This window comes from Heptranchias perlo, chromosome X (assembly GCF_035084215.1).
Source record: "Heptranchias perlo isolate sHepPer1 chromosome X, sHepPer1.hap1, whole genome shotgun sequence".
Classification (NCBI taxonomy): domain Eukaryota; kingdom Metazoa; phylum Chordata; class Chondrichthyes; order Hexanchiformes; family Hexanchidae; genus Heptranchias; species Heptranchias perlo.
Window position 1 is genome coordinate 21273878 of NC_090370.1, and position 16383 is coordinate 21290260.

At 46.5% G+C, this 16383-nt stretch overlaps 3 protein-coding genes, 1 long non-coding RNA gene and 1 pseudogene across 4 annotated transcripts; 3 read left to right on the forward strand and 2 right to left on the reverse strand.

Moving 5' to 3' along the window:
• Nucleotides 1–261: 261 nt before the first annotated feature.
• Nucleotides 262–6423, forward strand: LOC137307024 (uncharacterized). Its single transcript, XR_010958994.1, has 3 exons — nucleotides 262–542; nucleotides 2230–2320; nucleotides 6272–6423. It is a non-coding gene; the product is annotated as an uncharacterized lncRNA (long non-coding RNA).
• A 771-nt stretch (nucleotides 6424–7194) lies between these two features.
• On the forward strand, nucleotides 7195–7569 carry LOC137306915 (histone H2B 1/2-like). The gene has a single exon (XM_067976297.1). It carries the CDS (start codon nucleotides 7195–7197, stop codon nucleotides 7567–7569), a length of 375 nt encoding a protein of 124 aa, XP_067832398.1.
• Nucleotides 7570–8418: 849 nt separating this feature from the next.
• LOC137307025 (histone H2A.J-like) lies at nucleotides 8419–8846 on the forward strand (annotated as a pseudogene).
• A 2702-nt stretch (nucleotides 8847–11548) lies between these two features.
• On the reverse strand, nucleotides 11549–11916 carry LOC137307026 (histone H4). Its single transcript, XM_067976371.1, has one exon. The coding sequence runs from the start codon at nucleotides 11914–11916 to the stop codon at nucleotides 11605–11607; it is 312 nt and encodes a 103-aa protein (XP_067832472.1). The 3' UTR covers nucleotides 11549–11604.
• Nucleotides 11917–12448: 532 nt separating this feature from the next.
• LOC137306906 (histone H1-like) lies at nucleotides 12449–13462 on the reverse strand. The gene is made up of 4 exons (XM_067976292.1): nucleotides 13315–13462; nucleotides 13073–13203; nucleotides 12825–12937; nucleotides 12449–12524 (listed from the first exon to the last, which is right to left on the reverse strand). Exons 1-4 carry the CDS (start codon nucleotides 13460–13462, stop codon nucleotides 12449–12451), a joined length of 468 nt encoding a protein of 155 aa, XP_067832393.1.
• Nucleotides 13463–16383: the final 2921 nt, after the last annotated feature.

A 16383-nucleotide genomic window follows, 5' to 3' on the forward strand; every position in this document is an offset into this window, starting at 1 on the left:
CTGGATTCCAGCGATCGGCACTGGTGGAATCCCATCTGTTTCCCATTCTGGTGCCTGTTCCTGCACTGCCTGTGGACCCCATTCCCTCTGACCTTTCCCCCACTTCCTTTGCTCAGACTCTGAAAAATTCCAACTGGGGAAAGTTTCCATCGATTTTGGTATTGCGAATTAAACCAGATATCTGCGCATGCGCGATTCAGCCCCGCCCCCAGCGCTGCTTACTGGTGAGCAGAAGAGCGCATGCGCGCTCCCCTCCCCCCGCTCGGCCTGTGGGCGCCATTCCCTCAGTGAGCGGAAGAAGATGGTTAAAAACAGCCGGGAATGGAGAGATCACGGCCCCCGGGGGAAGGGAGCAAAGAGCAGCCTCGTTACAGCAGCTCATCGCTTCGGGACCGTGTCCGCAGATGGGCTCAGAGATCGGCATTGAGTCCGGGGGCTGTTTGCAAGAGGCGGAGTGGATCAGGAACTGGTCCCGGAACATGGAGTGAGCGGGGGAAGGAAGAGGTCATTCTCGGGCTGTGTGTGTCCAGGGTGTGTCCAGGGTGAGGGAGACAGAATGGGAAGAGCAGGTTGTTTGAAATCATTGCTGCTTTCTCTCCCCAAACCAGTGGTGAAATGTTCCTGGTTTAGTTCCAGTCTCACCCTGTTTATTGTTATTGGACAGTGAACAGTGGAAACAGAGCCGGACAGTAAGGATATGGGGAGTGATACAAAGAGCATCTATTGCAGGCACCAGGTGACAAGTGTGAACACGTTTTAAACAGCGGCTGTTGTGTTTCGGTTGAACGGTTAGTTCCATGGTGGAGGGTATTAGAAACCTGACCTGTACAAAGGTCCCCGCCCCATCGGGTAGTGCCATTCATGGATCAGTGCAGGGGTTGTGTTGTGTCTGGATGTCACCAAATTGTTGTCAAACAGCCCAACACACCTGGTGTGCAGAAGCTGAGAGCTGCAGTACTGCAGTGGAGTCAGACACTGACACTGTTTGTATGTTTGTATCGCTGGTTTTCATTTGTGGTTATTACAATGATTATTAATTGTAAACAATTTTACAACACCAAGTTATAGTCCAACAAATTTATTTTAAATTCCACAAGCTTTCGGAGGCTTCCTCCTTCGTCAGGTGAACGGTGTGGAAATGAAATTTTCGAATCCTTCGCATTTTAAAATCACAGAACAATGCCTGGTGATTACTGCCTGTTGCCAAGGCAATCACAGTGAGCAGACAGAAAGGTGTCACCTAAAAAGGCCACCGACTATACAAACCCCCCAAAAAAAAGAGAGAGAGAGAGAAGGAACACAGTCAATGACCCGTTATATTAAAAACAGATAACATTTGTTCGCTGGTCGGGTTACGTGTAGTGTGACATGAACCCAAGACCCCGGTTGAGGCCGTCCTCATGGGTGCGGAACTTGGCTATCAATTTCTGCTCAACGATTTTGCATTGTCGTGTGTCTCGAAGGCCGCCTCGGCCAACGTTGTCTACCTCATACGTTGCAGGAAAGGATGCCCCAGAGCATGGTACATTGGCGAGACCATGCAGACACTGCGACAACGGATGAACGGACACCGCGCAACAATCGCCAAACAGGAGGGTTCTCTCCCTGTCGGGGAACACTTCAGCAGTCATGGACATTCAGCCACCGACCTTCGGGTAAACATACTCCAAGGTGGCCTTCGAGACACACGACAACGCAAAATCGTTGAGCAGAAATTGACAGCCAAGTTCCGCACCCATGAGGACGGCCTCAACCGGGGTCTTGGGTTCATGTCACACTACACGTAACCCCACCAGCGAACAAATGTTATCTGTTTTTAATTTCACGGGTCATTGACTGTGTTCCTTCTCTCTCTCTCTCTTTTTTTGGGGGGGTTTGTATATTCGGTGGCCTTTTTAGGTGACACCTTTCTGTCTGCTCACTGTGATTGCCTTGGCAACGGGCAGTAATCACCAGGCATTGTTCTGTGATTTTAAAATGCGAAGGTTTCGAAAATTTCATTTCCACACCGTTCACCTGACGAAGGAGGAAGCCTCCGAAAGCTTGTGGAATTTAAAATAAATTTGTTGGACTATAACTTGGTGTTGTAAAATTGTTTACAATTGTCAACCCCAGTCCATCACCGGCATCTCCACATAATGATTATTAACGGAGAGATTCAATTGATCACTTTTGTATTTTCCACTTCACCTGTTCTTGAGTTACAAGAGATACTTTTTCTTCCTACAGTCAAATCCTTGAAGGACCCAGAATCAGTGTGATGTTTACTCAACCCGAGGCACAAGGAGCAGTCAGTGCAGCCAGCTCCTTCTCACACACAGTAAGTACATTATCACTCACAGAGCTCAGAGACACAGACAGGTCATCAGTCCCACAATCTCAGACAGCAGAAATAGTCAGTCGCACACTGACCCCAATCCAACACTCAAACAGAGCAGGAGAGACAGACGTAATTTCCATTTCACAACGACTCAGTCCTGCTGACCGGGAGATAAATAATTCCCAGTCCAAAATCACACCCAGTATCAGATTGAAAGGCACTGTGTCAATCTCACATTAGTTCAGCCTTAGCTACAAATTAAACACCAGATAGAACTGACACATGGTACTGATTGATAGGTACAGAATGAATCAGAATAGTGTGCTCCAAGATTCAAATTAAATACCAGCCCACAACTCTCACACATTATGAGTTTAAAGATGCAGTCTTCATGCCACTATTGTGCACTGAGATACAAATGAGATACCAGTTCAGATGTTACCCATTTTTGACTCACATATATGTCCAAAAACTTCAGAGTGTCAGAATGAAATGTACAGTTTCAATTCATTCACTGCAGACTGAGGTACACATTAGATACCAGTCCAAAATTCTCATACAGTGTAAGACTGAAAGAGAGAGTATCAACCCCATTATTGCAGACTGAGCAACACATCACATACCAGTCCAAAAATCTCAGTGTCAGGTTGAAATATACAGTATCAATTCCAGAAGTGCAGATTGAGTTCCACATTATATACCAGTCCAAAATTCGCATAAAGTATCGTACTGGAAGATACAGTATCAATCCCATTAGTGCAGACTGAGGTACACATCAGTTACCTGTCCAAAAATCACATTGTGTCAAATGAAAGGCACAGTGTCAATTCCTTTATTGCAGACAGAGGTTCATAATAGATAACTGTCCAAAAATCTGGTACAGTATTATAGTGAAAGATATAGTGTCGATGTGATTAGTACAGAATGACCTACACGTTACATACCAGTATAAAAATCTCACACAGTATTAGACTGGAAGATACAGTATCAATCCCATTAGTGCGGACTGAGGTACACATTAGATACCAGTCCAAAAGCCACATTCAGTGTCAAATTGAAAGATACAGTATCAATTCCATTAGTGTAGACTAAACTACACCTTACAAACCAGTCTAAATATATTACACAGTAAGAGACTGAAAGGTACAGTATGAATTCCATTAGTGCAGACTGAGCTACACATTATATATCATCCAAAAAACTCATACATTATCATACTGAAACATACAGTATGAATCCTTTTAGTGTAGACTAAGCTAAACATAACAAAGCAGTCCAAAAATCCCTCGCTGTGTCTGACTGAAAGTTCGAGTGTCAATTCCATTGGTACAGACAGAACCACACATCACATATCAGTCCAAAAATCACATACAGTATCAGACTGAAACATACAGTATCAATTCCATTAGTACAGACTGAGCGACACTGAACACACCAATCCAAAAATCTCATTCAGTGTCAGACTGAAATGTACAGTATCAATTCCATTAGTACAGACTGAGCGACACCGAACACACCAATCAAAAAATCTCATACAGTGTCAGACTGAAATGTACAGTATCAATTCCATTCGTACAGACTGAGCGACACCGAACACACCAATCAAAAAATCTCATTCAGTGTCAGACTGAAAGATACAATATCAATTCCATTAGCCCAGACTGAGCGACACAATAAATACCAGTCCAATAATTTCACAGTAAAAGGTTGAAGTGAACATTATCTTCACAGAGATTAAGATACAATCATGCAACAAAACTCACACATGTTGTTTGATTAAAACATAATCCAAAAGCGTATCCATATTTACACATTAATGCCGGACAAAAGATTTGCATACATTAGTGAATTAAAGACACAGTTTCAAGCACCATACTGCAACCTGAAATAAGAATACAGAACGAATCCAGACTTGCACTTTGCCCAGAGACTGAGTTACAGAATGAATCCCACACTGAGATAGAATACCAGAGATTGACAGATACCGAATGAATCCCACACTCACACACATTCCCAGAGATTGACAGAAACAGAATGAATCCCACACTCACAGATAGCACCAGAGATTGACAGATACAGAATGAATCCCACACTCACACACATTCCCTGAGATTGACAGATACAGAATGAATCCCACACTCACACACATTCCCTGAGATTGACAGTTACAGAATGAATCCCACACTCACACACATTCCCTGAGATTGACAGATACAGAATGAATCCCACACTCACAGATAGCACCAGAGATTGACAGAAACAGAATGAATCCCACACTCAAAGATAGCACCAGAGATTGACAGATACACAATGAATCCCACACTCACACACAGTATCAGAGACTGACAGATACAGAATGAATCCCACACTCACAGACTGTACTGGAGACTGACTGATACAGAATTAATATCACACTCACATACAGTATCAGAGACTGACAGACAGAGAATTAATCTCACACTCTCATACAATCTGACATCTACTGGCCATAAGTGAGAACTGTAACAGAGTGGAACAAATTCACATTATCTGTCGTTGTTACAGATTCAGGACAATGTGCAATGTGAGGAAATAGTTTCTCTCTGTAACTTCTACTCTCGTATTTTTTCATATTTTTTCAGTGAAAAATTGGACAATTGATTCATAATAAAGTTTTTGTTTTGCTCATTCGAAAGTTGCCCCATTGTATTTCACTCTGCATTGCGCAACATTTCTGTCTGATTTCTCAGGACACGATTTATATTAATCCAAATAAACCAAACTGAAACACAAATAAAAACTGAGCGCAAATCTGGAAGTTTGAATGGCGACCGTCAAAAGTGAAAGGGACAAAATATAGAAAAAATTAAAACCGAAAATGCTGGAAAGACTCAGCAGGTCCGGCAGCATCTGTGGAGAAGGGAAGCTCGGGTTAACGGTTCAGGACTATGACCCTTCTCTCGATCAGAAAGGTTAATCAGACATAATTTAAATACGGAACGGGAATCAGCAGACGGAAAACCTTCAGAAAATCAATTAATTTCACTGAATCCGAGCAATTGAGTCCCGTATCCACCATTCAGATCAGGGCAAGTAATAATACAAAGGAACACAGTTAAATTCAACGTTATGGGGGAAATAAATGAATTTTAGAAGTATTTTTACATTAATTAGACCCGTTTGTGTTTTGGAAACACGATCACTCTGAACATCGTCAAATTCAGTTCCAGTCTTGGTGTTTCTGAATTCAGCGTGCTGGGATTCAAATCTGTTGGAATTAACTGCTTGGAAGGCAGCTATACTCACCATAATAGTGCCTTATTTCACCAGGAGGGAGAAGTCGAGTGTTTCTGTGGAGTTTCGGACTGAATTGCTCCCTTTGGGTTTCTGGCACTTTAATCATAGACAATAAATAGTTCCCAAACATCAGCCCCTGAACAGACACAAGAAGCTGGTGGAATTTCTCATTCATAGATATTAAATAAGAGGATGGCAAAAGCGAATAGGAAGAGGTTCGGAAGAAGTCACCAAAACAATTAGGGAAGCAAACAGGAACCACGAAATCAAATTATCAAGGAATATAAAAATAAATAGTAAATTATTCCACTGATACAAAAATAACAAAAGGAAAATCAGAATATCTTGAGTGCCACGAAGGGATGCACAAGATAAACTCACAGATAACGTAAGCGAAATGGCAGAAATATTGAATTGTGACATTGTCTCAGTATTTACCCGGGAGATTAACAGGGTGAATATATTAGAGGAAGAGGTCAATAAAGATATCAAGGCATTTAAGTTAGAAAGGGTGGTTAAACTCCTGGTCCAGATAGATTGCATCTGTGCATATTAAATGAAGCAAGGGTAGAGATAGCAGAGGCACTGTTACATATATAGGAAAAAATCATCACAAAAAGGAACAGTGCCAGAGGACTGGATGACAGCTAATGTGATTCTTATATTTTAAATCAGGTGAAAGAACAAGTCCAGGGAACGATAGACCAGTTAACGAAAGGTCGGTGGTAGGAATGATCATGGAATCTTTTACTCAATGATGCAACAGAAAAACATCTCGAAACCGAAAATATAATAAAACAGTTTGACAGAAGGTTTGACAGTTTAAATTACAGTTCAACATAACTTATTTGCTTTTCAATTCTCTTCCTCTAGAAATAAACCCCAGTGCTTTGTTCGCTTTTTATGGCCTTATCAACTTGTGTTGCTACTTTTAATGATTTGTCAATCTGTACCCCTAAATCCCTTGCTTTTACCCCATTTAGACTCTTATTTTCCAAGCAGTATATGGCCTCCTTATTCCCCCTAGCCAAATGCACCACCTCACACCTTTCTATATGGAAATTCAATGGCCATTTACACCGCCTTTCGGCAAGCTTATTAATTCTTCTTGTATAGGCTATACCCCCTAAATTAATTACAAGGATTTAACACAGCATTACAACGAATGTTTGATCTAACAAAATATACTTGCAACTCGTCTCCATTCCCAGTTTTTCTAAATCCCACTCGTGCAATATAATGTGAAGAATTCGTTTCTGTTCTGTCCCTCTCTCATCTGCAAACTTCACTGTCCCGGGGTTTGGGGACATCTACTGGCCGGAAGCAGAACTGCAACAGTTCGGAACAAATTGCTGAAACCGGACAATGTGCAGTGTGAGCGTGTTTGTGATTGGTGGCAGTTATTAAATCAGATTGGATATCTGACGAAACCAATCAGAGAGTTACAGTTAATAATTATTGTGACCTCACTCCTAATGACCCAATCACAATCATTGCCTTCACCCATCCCTCATTACCATAGGGCTGTGGGGACTGCCTATTTAATCCGAGCTCGGAGGGAATTTGTGTCATTTCTCAGTCTGAAATTGAGTTTGAAAATGCCTGAGGACAAGAAAGCAGCTCCCAAGAAGGGCGCCAAGAAAACCTTGAGTAAAGCACCAGCCAAAGGCGGCAGGAAGCGTAGAAAGTCGAGGAAAGAGAGTTACTCCATCTACATCTACAAAGTGATGAAGCAGGTTCACCCCGACACCGGCATCTCCTCCAAGGCCATGAGCATCATGAACTCCTTTGTGACCGATATTTTCGAGCGCATCGCAGGTGAGGCTTCCCGCCTGGCCCATTACAACAAGCGGGCGACTATCAGTTCCCGGGAGATCCAGACCGCCGTGCGCCTGCTGCTGCCCGGGGAACTGGCCAAGCACGCCGTGTCAGAAGGGACAAAGGCGGTGACCAAATACACCAGCTCCAAGTAAAACTCCACAATGAACTGAAAAAAAAACAACGGCTCTTTTAAGAGCCACCCACAACCTCTCTGAAAGAGCTGCATTTCCTGTATATTTAATTAGGATCATTTTATTGCAGCAATATTATTATTCCAATCGAAAAGTGACTCGAACTACCCCGTTCAAATCCCTGGCCCCTAAAATGAACACGAGTTTATGATCCGCTCCTTCCCATTTGTTTTGATCTTAAAGCATCACTATTCTGGCCTCTCATCCCCTTTATGGCCCCCTCAGCAATTCCGTTCTATGAATGCAGTTTCTGAAATATTTATGGACTGACGTGAAAATCCCCAGATTAACAGTAACCCCACCCCTTGCAGTAACAGCGGAATCGGGGCAGAATGAGAGCTCTGTCCTGGTCCCTCTTTTCACAGAAGCACTCCCGGCTCTGAGAAGGTACCAATCTGTAACGTTTCACTTTTCTAAAGACTAAAGTCAAATGTGTCCTTTCACGGAATGCTGTGAATGGGGCTTTAGTCCCGTCCGGTGCAGTTTGAAAGCGATGGTCGAATGAGCCATAATTTAAAGCAGATTTTAAAACAGAGCGAGCGATTAGTGACGGGGAGCGCTGAATAAGACAAGATAAAAAGAACGGGTTTAAAATCTTGTGCTCAGGGCGACATTGATCGAAATCCGATCCTTCACTGCACTGAAATTGGCGGGCTTTTTGAAATTCATAAAATTCCTGGTCTGACCGTTGAGGCCGGTAAATCCCGCCCTCTTCTAATTTCCAGCTACCTGGTTGGTTAATGAAATAGGCAAATGAGGTGTAATAAGGTACAACCAATCAGATGATCTTTCAGTCTTTGAGAAGGGTCAATGCAGAAGTCATTCCTCATTCTTTGTGAGATTGTGAACATGTCTGGAAGAGGAAAAACCGGCGGTAAAACTCGGGCCAAGGCCAAGTCTCGATCATCCGGGCCGGACTGCAGTTCCCCGTGGGCCGTGTTCACAGGCTCCTGCGAAAGGGGAACTGCGCTGAACGTGCGGGAGCCGGAGCCCCGGTCTTTCTTGCCGCTGTGCTCGAGTATCTGACGGCTGAAATCCTCGAGCTGGCCGGCAACGCGGCCCGGGACAACAAGAAAACCCGCATCATCCCCAGACACCTGCAACTGGCCATCCGCAACGACGAGGAGCTCAACAAGCTCCTGGGACGGGTGACCATCGCTCAGGGCGGGGTGCTGCCTCATATCCAGGCCGTGCTTCTGCCGAAGAAAGCCAGCAATGTGAGCACCAAGAGCAAGTAAAGCGGCCAAGATTTAATCTGATATCCCAAAGGCTCTTTTCAGAGCCACCCACTGTATCTTTGAAATGGCTGGTTCCTGACTGAAGAGAGTCAGGAATCAATTTAATAAGGACTTGATTCCGATTCTCGAACAAACAATAACTTATTAATTACAAATGATCCAGATCGGTCTGTTGAAGTACTCGCTTCCGGACAGCAGATGTCGCCAACCTCCAATAGATTGATATTTGCAGTTTGTGTGGTGAATGAGACAAAATATCAAAATTGTCATTAAACTGGGCGGGTGGGACACAGAAATACCAGGGACATTTGATCATCGGCATCAAGAGGCATTCTGTTGTGTTCCACACAATATTATTTACAGTCTCATCCTCCGACAACACTTGCTCGGTCTGTGTTATTTTACCCAGATTTGTGCAACAGAAGCTGACTGATGTGTTGAATATTGTGTCAGCGATTGCTGAATCAAGAATGTGAGTGAAATTTGCCCGTCTTATTGGATGTGATTGAGGGATTGATTCTGTCCCTGTATCAGTTACGAGTGTTAGTGAATGTAACACTAATGTTTTACACTGCTTCTGATTCTAGCGCTGATAGAGAACAAGACACACTGCCTTTCGATCTATTAGTGCGAGTTGCATTGAAACAGCCTCTGCCACTATATCTGCAGGGGGAGAATAGACTGAAACGTTATATGATCCGAGTCTGATTCCTTACATCCAGCATGGGTTTCAGGTCCCGTCCGATTGCACCTGTCCTTCAGTGCTGGACTCAAATGTCCAGTAAAGTGTTGGAGTGAGGCTTGAACTTTGAAACCCCTGACTCCGACATTCGAGTGTTTCCAACCGAGCCAAGCTGACACGACATTGGAAATGAGAACTTGTATCTCTCGTGCTTTCCACGAGTCCCTCTCTGTACATATGTCCCAGTAAGTTTGACACTGGGGGTGTATGTACCTCATGTGAAAGAGTGGGGTCGGAATCAGAACTTTCTGCAGCTGTTTGCCAGAACTTTCTCTGTCCGAATGAGGCACTGGTGGTGATGAGAGTCAGTCTGATGGAATTCACCTCCCTCCAGTCCTGCGTGTGTGTGGAAATGAAACTGTCTCCGTTTCAAATTCCTCATGTTGGTCAGTCTGGAATTGGCACTCCTCTCTGGTGCTGAATCTTCGTCCAAAATGAACAGCAGCTGTTTCTGCCATAAAACGTAGATCGGCTCTGTTCCCATCTCTCCGCTGTTATGATGGGCCAACAGATTGTCAGGCCTTGCGTCTGACATCCGCTCACTCCCCTTTATGGATTTCCCATTTAATCAAATTTCTGTGAACTGCACGGCCCTGCGATTTCAACCCCAGAGATCACAGCTCTTTCCTTTGCTGATTTGGTGGCTCTGAAAAGAGCCTTTGTTGCACTTGGTGCTGAAGGCGGGTCGGGTTTAAGCGCGCTCCCCGCGGATGCGGCGGGCCAGCTGGATGTCTTTGGGCATGATGGTGACTCGCTTGGCGTGGATAGCGCACAGGTTGGTGTCCTCAAACAGCCCCACCAGGTAAGCCTCGCTGGCCTCCTGCAGGGCCATGACGGCCGAGCTCTGGAAGCGCAGGTCTGTCTTGAAGTCCTGAGCGATCTCTCGCACCAGGCGCTGGAAGGGCAGTTTGCGGATGAGCAGCTCGGTGGATTTCTGGTAGCGGCGGATCTCCCTCAGAGCCACAGTGCCGGGTCTGTAGCGATGAGGCTTCTTCACTCCGCCTGTGGCTGGAGCGCTCTTCCGGGCCGCTTTGGTCGCCAACTGTTTGCGAGGAGCTTTCCCGCCGGTCGATTTACGCGCTGTCTGTTTGGTCCTGGCCATTTTCTGAACAGATCTCAACACAACCTGAGACACAGAAACTGTTAATAGCGAGCCGGCTCTGGGGCTGCATTTTAAAGTGTCTGTGAGGAACCGCCCCGGGACTGTGATTGGCTGTATTCCGAACCCCAGTCAGGGAGGGACCGCCCCTGGCCTGTGATTGGCAGGTTTGAACCGAGCTCTGACAGTCAGAACGAAACGGCGGGAGGTCTTGGGCCCCAATTGGCTGAGCTGAAATTAATCATCAATTTCAAAAAGCCCGCCAATTTCAGAGCATCAAATAACAGTTTGAAGAAAATCTCATTTCCCTCCAGCAATTTAAGAATCTCTCTCTTTATAAACTCCATTATTTCCTACTCGTCAGCACAAATCTCAGGCTGATTCACATTCCGGTTCATTCTCTGACCTGTCTGTAAACGGGCGGGAATAAAGTCCCGGTCATTGCTTTCCGTGGGAAGCGGGACAAAGTCCAGCTTCGATTTCAAAAATCCCGCCAGTTCCGGCCCGGTGAACGGCTCCTCAAACAGAAACTTCACATCGAACTGATATTTGAATGAGGGCAAGAAATAAACACCGAGCAGAGAGAACAGAGCGGGAGAGAGAGTGAGGAGGGATTTTACTCTGAGTGAAGAATGTAATGTCTGTGGAAAGACTCTGCATCCCCGCCTGTTCATTTATACCGTGAAACCGGGAATTCCGCTCCTTCTCTCGGAATGGCCGAGAACCCCGGCCATTTTTCTGATCTCCCTGTAACGAGTGCTGGAGAAATCTCCCCATATTAATAGAATATCGGAAACTACTTCCCCACCCCGAGATCGTCCCACTCCCCCTTCCCAGGTCACTGCTCTCTCTGTGAGGCGGTGGGTGGCTCTTAGAAGAGCCTTTGTTTTGTGTTTGGTTGGAAAGGGTCGAGTCGTTCAGCCGCCGAATCCATAGAGGGTGCGGCCCTGCCGTTTCAGAGCGTACACCACATCCATGGCCGTGACCGTCTTGCGCTTGGCGTGTTCAGTGTAAGTGACCGCGTCCCTGATCACATTCTCCAAGAAAACCTTCAGTACCCCACGGGTTTCCTCGTAGATCAGACCCGAGATCCGCTTGACACCGCCACGGCGAGCCAGGCGGCGGATGGCTGGTTTGGTGATCCCCTGGATGTTATCACGAAGAACTTTTCGGTGCCGCTTGGCGCCACCTTTGCCCAGTCCTTTGCCTCCTTTACCTCTGCCAGACATGATAATTCTTCACTGAAATGAACAGCTAAATCGTGCTGGTTCCCTTTTTTATGCAGACTGCCCCGACCTGACTGAAACATGCACAGAGTGAAAGTGGGAGGGGAGGAGACAGAGTGAGAAATTAAACAGAGAGGGGAGGAGACAGAGTGAGATATTAAACAGGGAGGGGAGGAGAGAATCAGAGTGATGGACAGGGCGGAGAGCGGTCTCTGATCTTCCAGCTCCAACTCCAGCTTTGTCCACCCGCCAATTTCAAACCGTTCATCGATAATAGAACCGAATCACAGCGGTCCGCACAAACCCTTACAGACTCGGGCTTCATATTCAAGGATTTACAGAAACCCGGAGCTTTTAAATAAGTCCCGTTACAATTATCAGTCAGTAATATTTCTGCCTAAATACAGTCCCTTCTATAACTGGTCAACCCGCCGGCTTCCATTTCAGTCCAAGACCCGATTCTATCTCCCACACATTCCCTCCCAGACGGATTCAGCAGTTTACAAACACATTATTCCAGCTGATTTGGAGAATCTCATGTGTTGGGGTTTGAATTGTGATAGCGGCGGATCTCCGCCAGTTTTCCCCTGTCACGGACCCTGGCCCTGAATCTGTGAGAAAAAGAATGAACTGGGACTGGAGGTGAACACGCCCCCAGTTACAGTGAGGCCCGGCCCGGGTATCCCATTCTCTCTATTTTATATCAGACAGTGGGAGTGGGGCGGGGGGAGGGAATGTCAGCGAGTCACCAGGACCCTGGGTTTATTGTAAATGATTTCTATCTGAAATCTGAGCCCGGCCCCGGGACAGGAATCATCTGATTCCGGGATCAGCTCTTTTCTGAGAGACGTGGGTGGCTCTGAGAAGAGCCGTTGGGTTCAGATGGTCACAAGTTGCACTTGATTTTTTACTTCTTTTTGCCTGCTGCTTTCTTCGGTTTGGGCTTGGCGCTCGGTTTTTGTACCTTCTTCGCCTTCGCCTTTACTGGCTTGGGGGTCTTGGGCTTCTTCACAGCCGCTTTCTTCTTAATTGGTGATTTCGCCGCCTTCTTTGTGGTCGATTTCTTGACAGCTGTTTTCTTGACCGCTGGTTTCTTGGCCGTTAATTTCCTGGCCGCTGGTTTCTTGGCCGTTAATTTCCTGGCCGCTGGTTTCTTTGCCGCTGGTTTCTTTCCGGGAGATTTCTTGCTTCCTTGTTTCTTCACCTTCTTTCCCACTTTTTCCTGGGCTTCCTTCTTAGCAACTCTGAAGGAGCCCGAGGCGCCCGTGCCCTTGATCTGCACCAGGGAGCCTTTTTCCACATTTCTCTTGATACTTAATTTGATCTGGGTCCGGTGCTTCTCCACATCCAGGCCTTTGGTAGCCAGAATCTTCTTTATCGCGGCCAGGGATATCCCCTTGCGATCCTTGCAATCCGCCACAATCTTGAGGATCTGTTCGCCCAATTTGGGACCGGCTGTCTTGGGTCGGTGAACCGCCTTCTTCTTCTTCGGAGCATTGGTTTGAGCGGCGTGGGGAGGTGCCGTTTCGGCGGCTGCAGTATCTGTCATGTCCGGGACTCTGTGGAAAATCTCTCTGACAGTCAGAGCTGGGTCAGAAATGAAACGAGAGGCGGCGGCACAGAGCAACTTAAAGGCACAGAGCGGACGGGGCGGAGACAACCTGCTGTCAGCTCTCGGCACCTCCAGCCTCTCTGTGTTTCTCTCTCCTCTTAAACTACCCGATTCTAATTATAATCGGGCACTCCAGAGTCCCAGACTAGCCCCTTCCCATCTCCAACACCGGAATGTTTGCTGTCGAAAAACTTTCACCGGAATTAAAAGCACCAGTTTCGATTTAAACCCGTTTCATTGCTGCACTGATCGCGCTCTCTCACCCGATCGCTGACATGATTTCTGTTTTTCGGCTGAAATCTTGAATTGGACAAAAACCGTACCTTTAATTTTCACTTCGGGTCTCGGCAGGGGAGGAGGGCGATCCTTTGACAGGGATTTTTAAAAAAATACTCAAAAGGGACTGGGACATCTGGCGATGAGACCGGCCACACAAACACAGTGGCATTAATCTAACCCGCCCGCCCATTTCACACACTCTCTCTGACACAATGTTCACATCTGTACATTCACAGGACAAACTGTTCTCCAGATTGACAATTCCCGGGACAAGCTTTCCTCCCCACTCGGCCTGTGCTGCGGATTCTCGGGGGTTGGTTGTCGTTTCCCAGCTCAGGAACTGTTAAACACTCTGAGGCCGGCGCTCCTCACAGTCTCTGGTCTCCAGATTCAGGGACAGGAGCCAATCACAGCTCTGGCTGTGATAATCCATATCTGCTTTTACATTATTGTATTGTTCGCACACAGAAATATGTTTGGTTAAGTTGAAAATTCAAATTATCCGCTCTGGGCTCCTCCAGTCTCTCTGTGTTTCCTTCTCCTGCTAAACTGACTGACAGGCAATAGTAACTGGCGTCCGATCCATCCCATTCTCCACACACAGAGACGGCTGGTTACTGAATAAATTCAACACTCACAGACAGTCCGGAGTCAGACTGTTACAGGCTGTTTCTCGCCACCTTTACTTTTCGGCGGATAAATGCACCGTCAGACCGGCTCATATACAGTAGAAGGGAGAGTAATCGTCTCACCAACAGCACAGAGACACAGAATCAGTCTTTCACATTTCATCAGTGGGTCTATATTACGCTCAGTAACAGTGTCCCGCATTCATGTGCAGAAATTAAGCGAGAGAGAGAGAGAGAGACGGACCGGCTGATAAACGCACAGAGACACAGTCAGACAGACGCAGAATCAGTCTCACACATCCCATCAATGTGTCCGTTTCACGCTCAGTAAACATTATCGCAGCTTCATGTACAGCGCTCGAGAGAGAGAGATACAGACAGGCACAGTATCAGTCTCACACTTCCCATCAATGTGTCTGTATCATGCTCAATAACAGTATCGCACCTCCAGATAAAGTACAAGAGAGACAGAGAAACTGAGCTGTAATGAGCGGTTTTCACCCAGTACCAAATCGGGAATCATTCCATTCCAATTACTATTCCAAGGTTGAATGACAGAAGATGCAGTCTCATCTGTAACTGATCTTATTCCAGAGACAGACACGTTATTAATCCCACTCTCAGGGACAGTGTCACACGTTTAATCCTCTCTTGCAGATTGTACTCTCTGCAATCTTGCAGCAGAGGGCGGTTCAGTATTACTCTCAGTGACCGAGAGTTTCACTCCGATTGAAATAAACTGGGACTGTGGCCGTCAGATATTCATCCTGCACAGTCCCAGCAAATACACCGAGTCCCACTTTCCTCCCATGTTTCTCCAGGATTGGTTTGAGAAATCCTCCCTCCAGTTTCGGGTTCACGCGTTGCTTTATCAGTAGAGGAACCAAGAATGAACAGAACCCATTGTCTCATTCCACAGCCGCCCAAGTTATCTCTGTTAGACCCTTTACCATCAAAAGATACCGAGAGAAACAGCAGGGATGGAAACATCTCGTTTAACAGTTGGAGATTGTAAAGTCAGTCTGGATTCCAGCGTTCGGCACCGGTGGAATCCCATCTGTTTCCCATTCTGGTGCCTGTTCCTGCACTGCCTGTGGACCCCATTCCCTCTGACCTTTCCCCCACTTCCTTTGCTCAGACTCTGAAAAATTCCAATTGGGAAAAATTTCCACCTATTTTTGTATTGGGAATTAAACCAGATATCTGCGCATGCGTGATTCAGCCCCGCCCTCAGCGCTGGTGAGCAGAAGAGCGCATGCGCGCTCCCCTCCCCCAGCTCGGCCTGTGGGCGCCATTCCCTCAGTGAGCGGAAGAAGATGGTTAAAAACAGCCGGGAATGGAGAGATCACGGCCCCCGGGGGAAGGGAGCAAAGAGCAGCCTCGTTACAGCAGCTCATCGCTCCGGGACCGTGTCCGCAGATGGGCTCAGAGATCGGCATTGAGTCCGGGGGAAGGTCAGGGGGAGTCCGGGGGCTGTTTGTAAGAGGCGGAGTGGATCAGGAACTGGTCCCGGAACATGGAGTGAGCGGGGGAAGGGAGAGGTCATTCTCGGGCTGTGTGTGTCCAGGGTGTGTCCAGGGTGAGGGAGACTGAATGGGAAGAACCTGCTATTAAAAATCATTGCTGCTTTCTCTCCCCAAACCAGGAGTGAATTGTTCCTGGTTTAGTTTCAGTCTCACCCTGTTTATTGTGATTGGACAGTGAACAGTGGAAACAGAGCCGGACAGTAAGGATGTGGGGAGTGAAACAAAAAGCATCTATTGCAGGCACCAGGTGAGAAGTGTGAAGGACACGATTTAAAAAGAGGCTGTTTGGTTTCGGTTGAACGGTTAGTCCCATTGGAGAGGGGATTAGAAACCTGACCGGTGCAAAGGTCCCTGCCACATCGGGTAGTCCCATTCATGGATCAGTGCAGGGGTTGGGTTGTGTCTGGATATCACTAAATTGTTT

Bases quoted from the DNA above. Each gene is read 5' to 3' on its own strand.
- LOC137306906 (XM_067976292.1), bottom strand. From the start codon at position 13,462: ATGACAGATACTGCAGCCGCCGAAACGGCACCTCCCCACGCCGCTCAA. The intron at 13,204-13,314 runs GCAAGGGGATAT...ATGTGGAAAAAG, and splicing joins TGTGGCGGATTGCAAGGATC to GCTCCCTGGTGCAGATCAAG. The intron at 12,525-12,824 runs GTAAAAAATCAA...TTTTTCTCACAG, and splicing joins AAAGCAGCAGGCAAAAAGAA to ATTCAGGGCCAGGGTCCGTG.
- LOC137306915 (XM_067976297.1), top strand. From the start codon at position 7,195: ATGCCTGAGGACAAGAAAGCAGCTCCCAAGAAGGGCGCCAAGAAAACC.
- LOC137307026 (XM_067976371.1), bottom strand. From the start codon at position 11,916: ATGTCTGGCAGAGGTAAAGGAGGCAAAGGACTGGGCAAAGGTGGCGCC.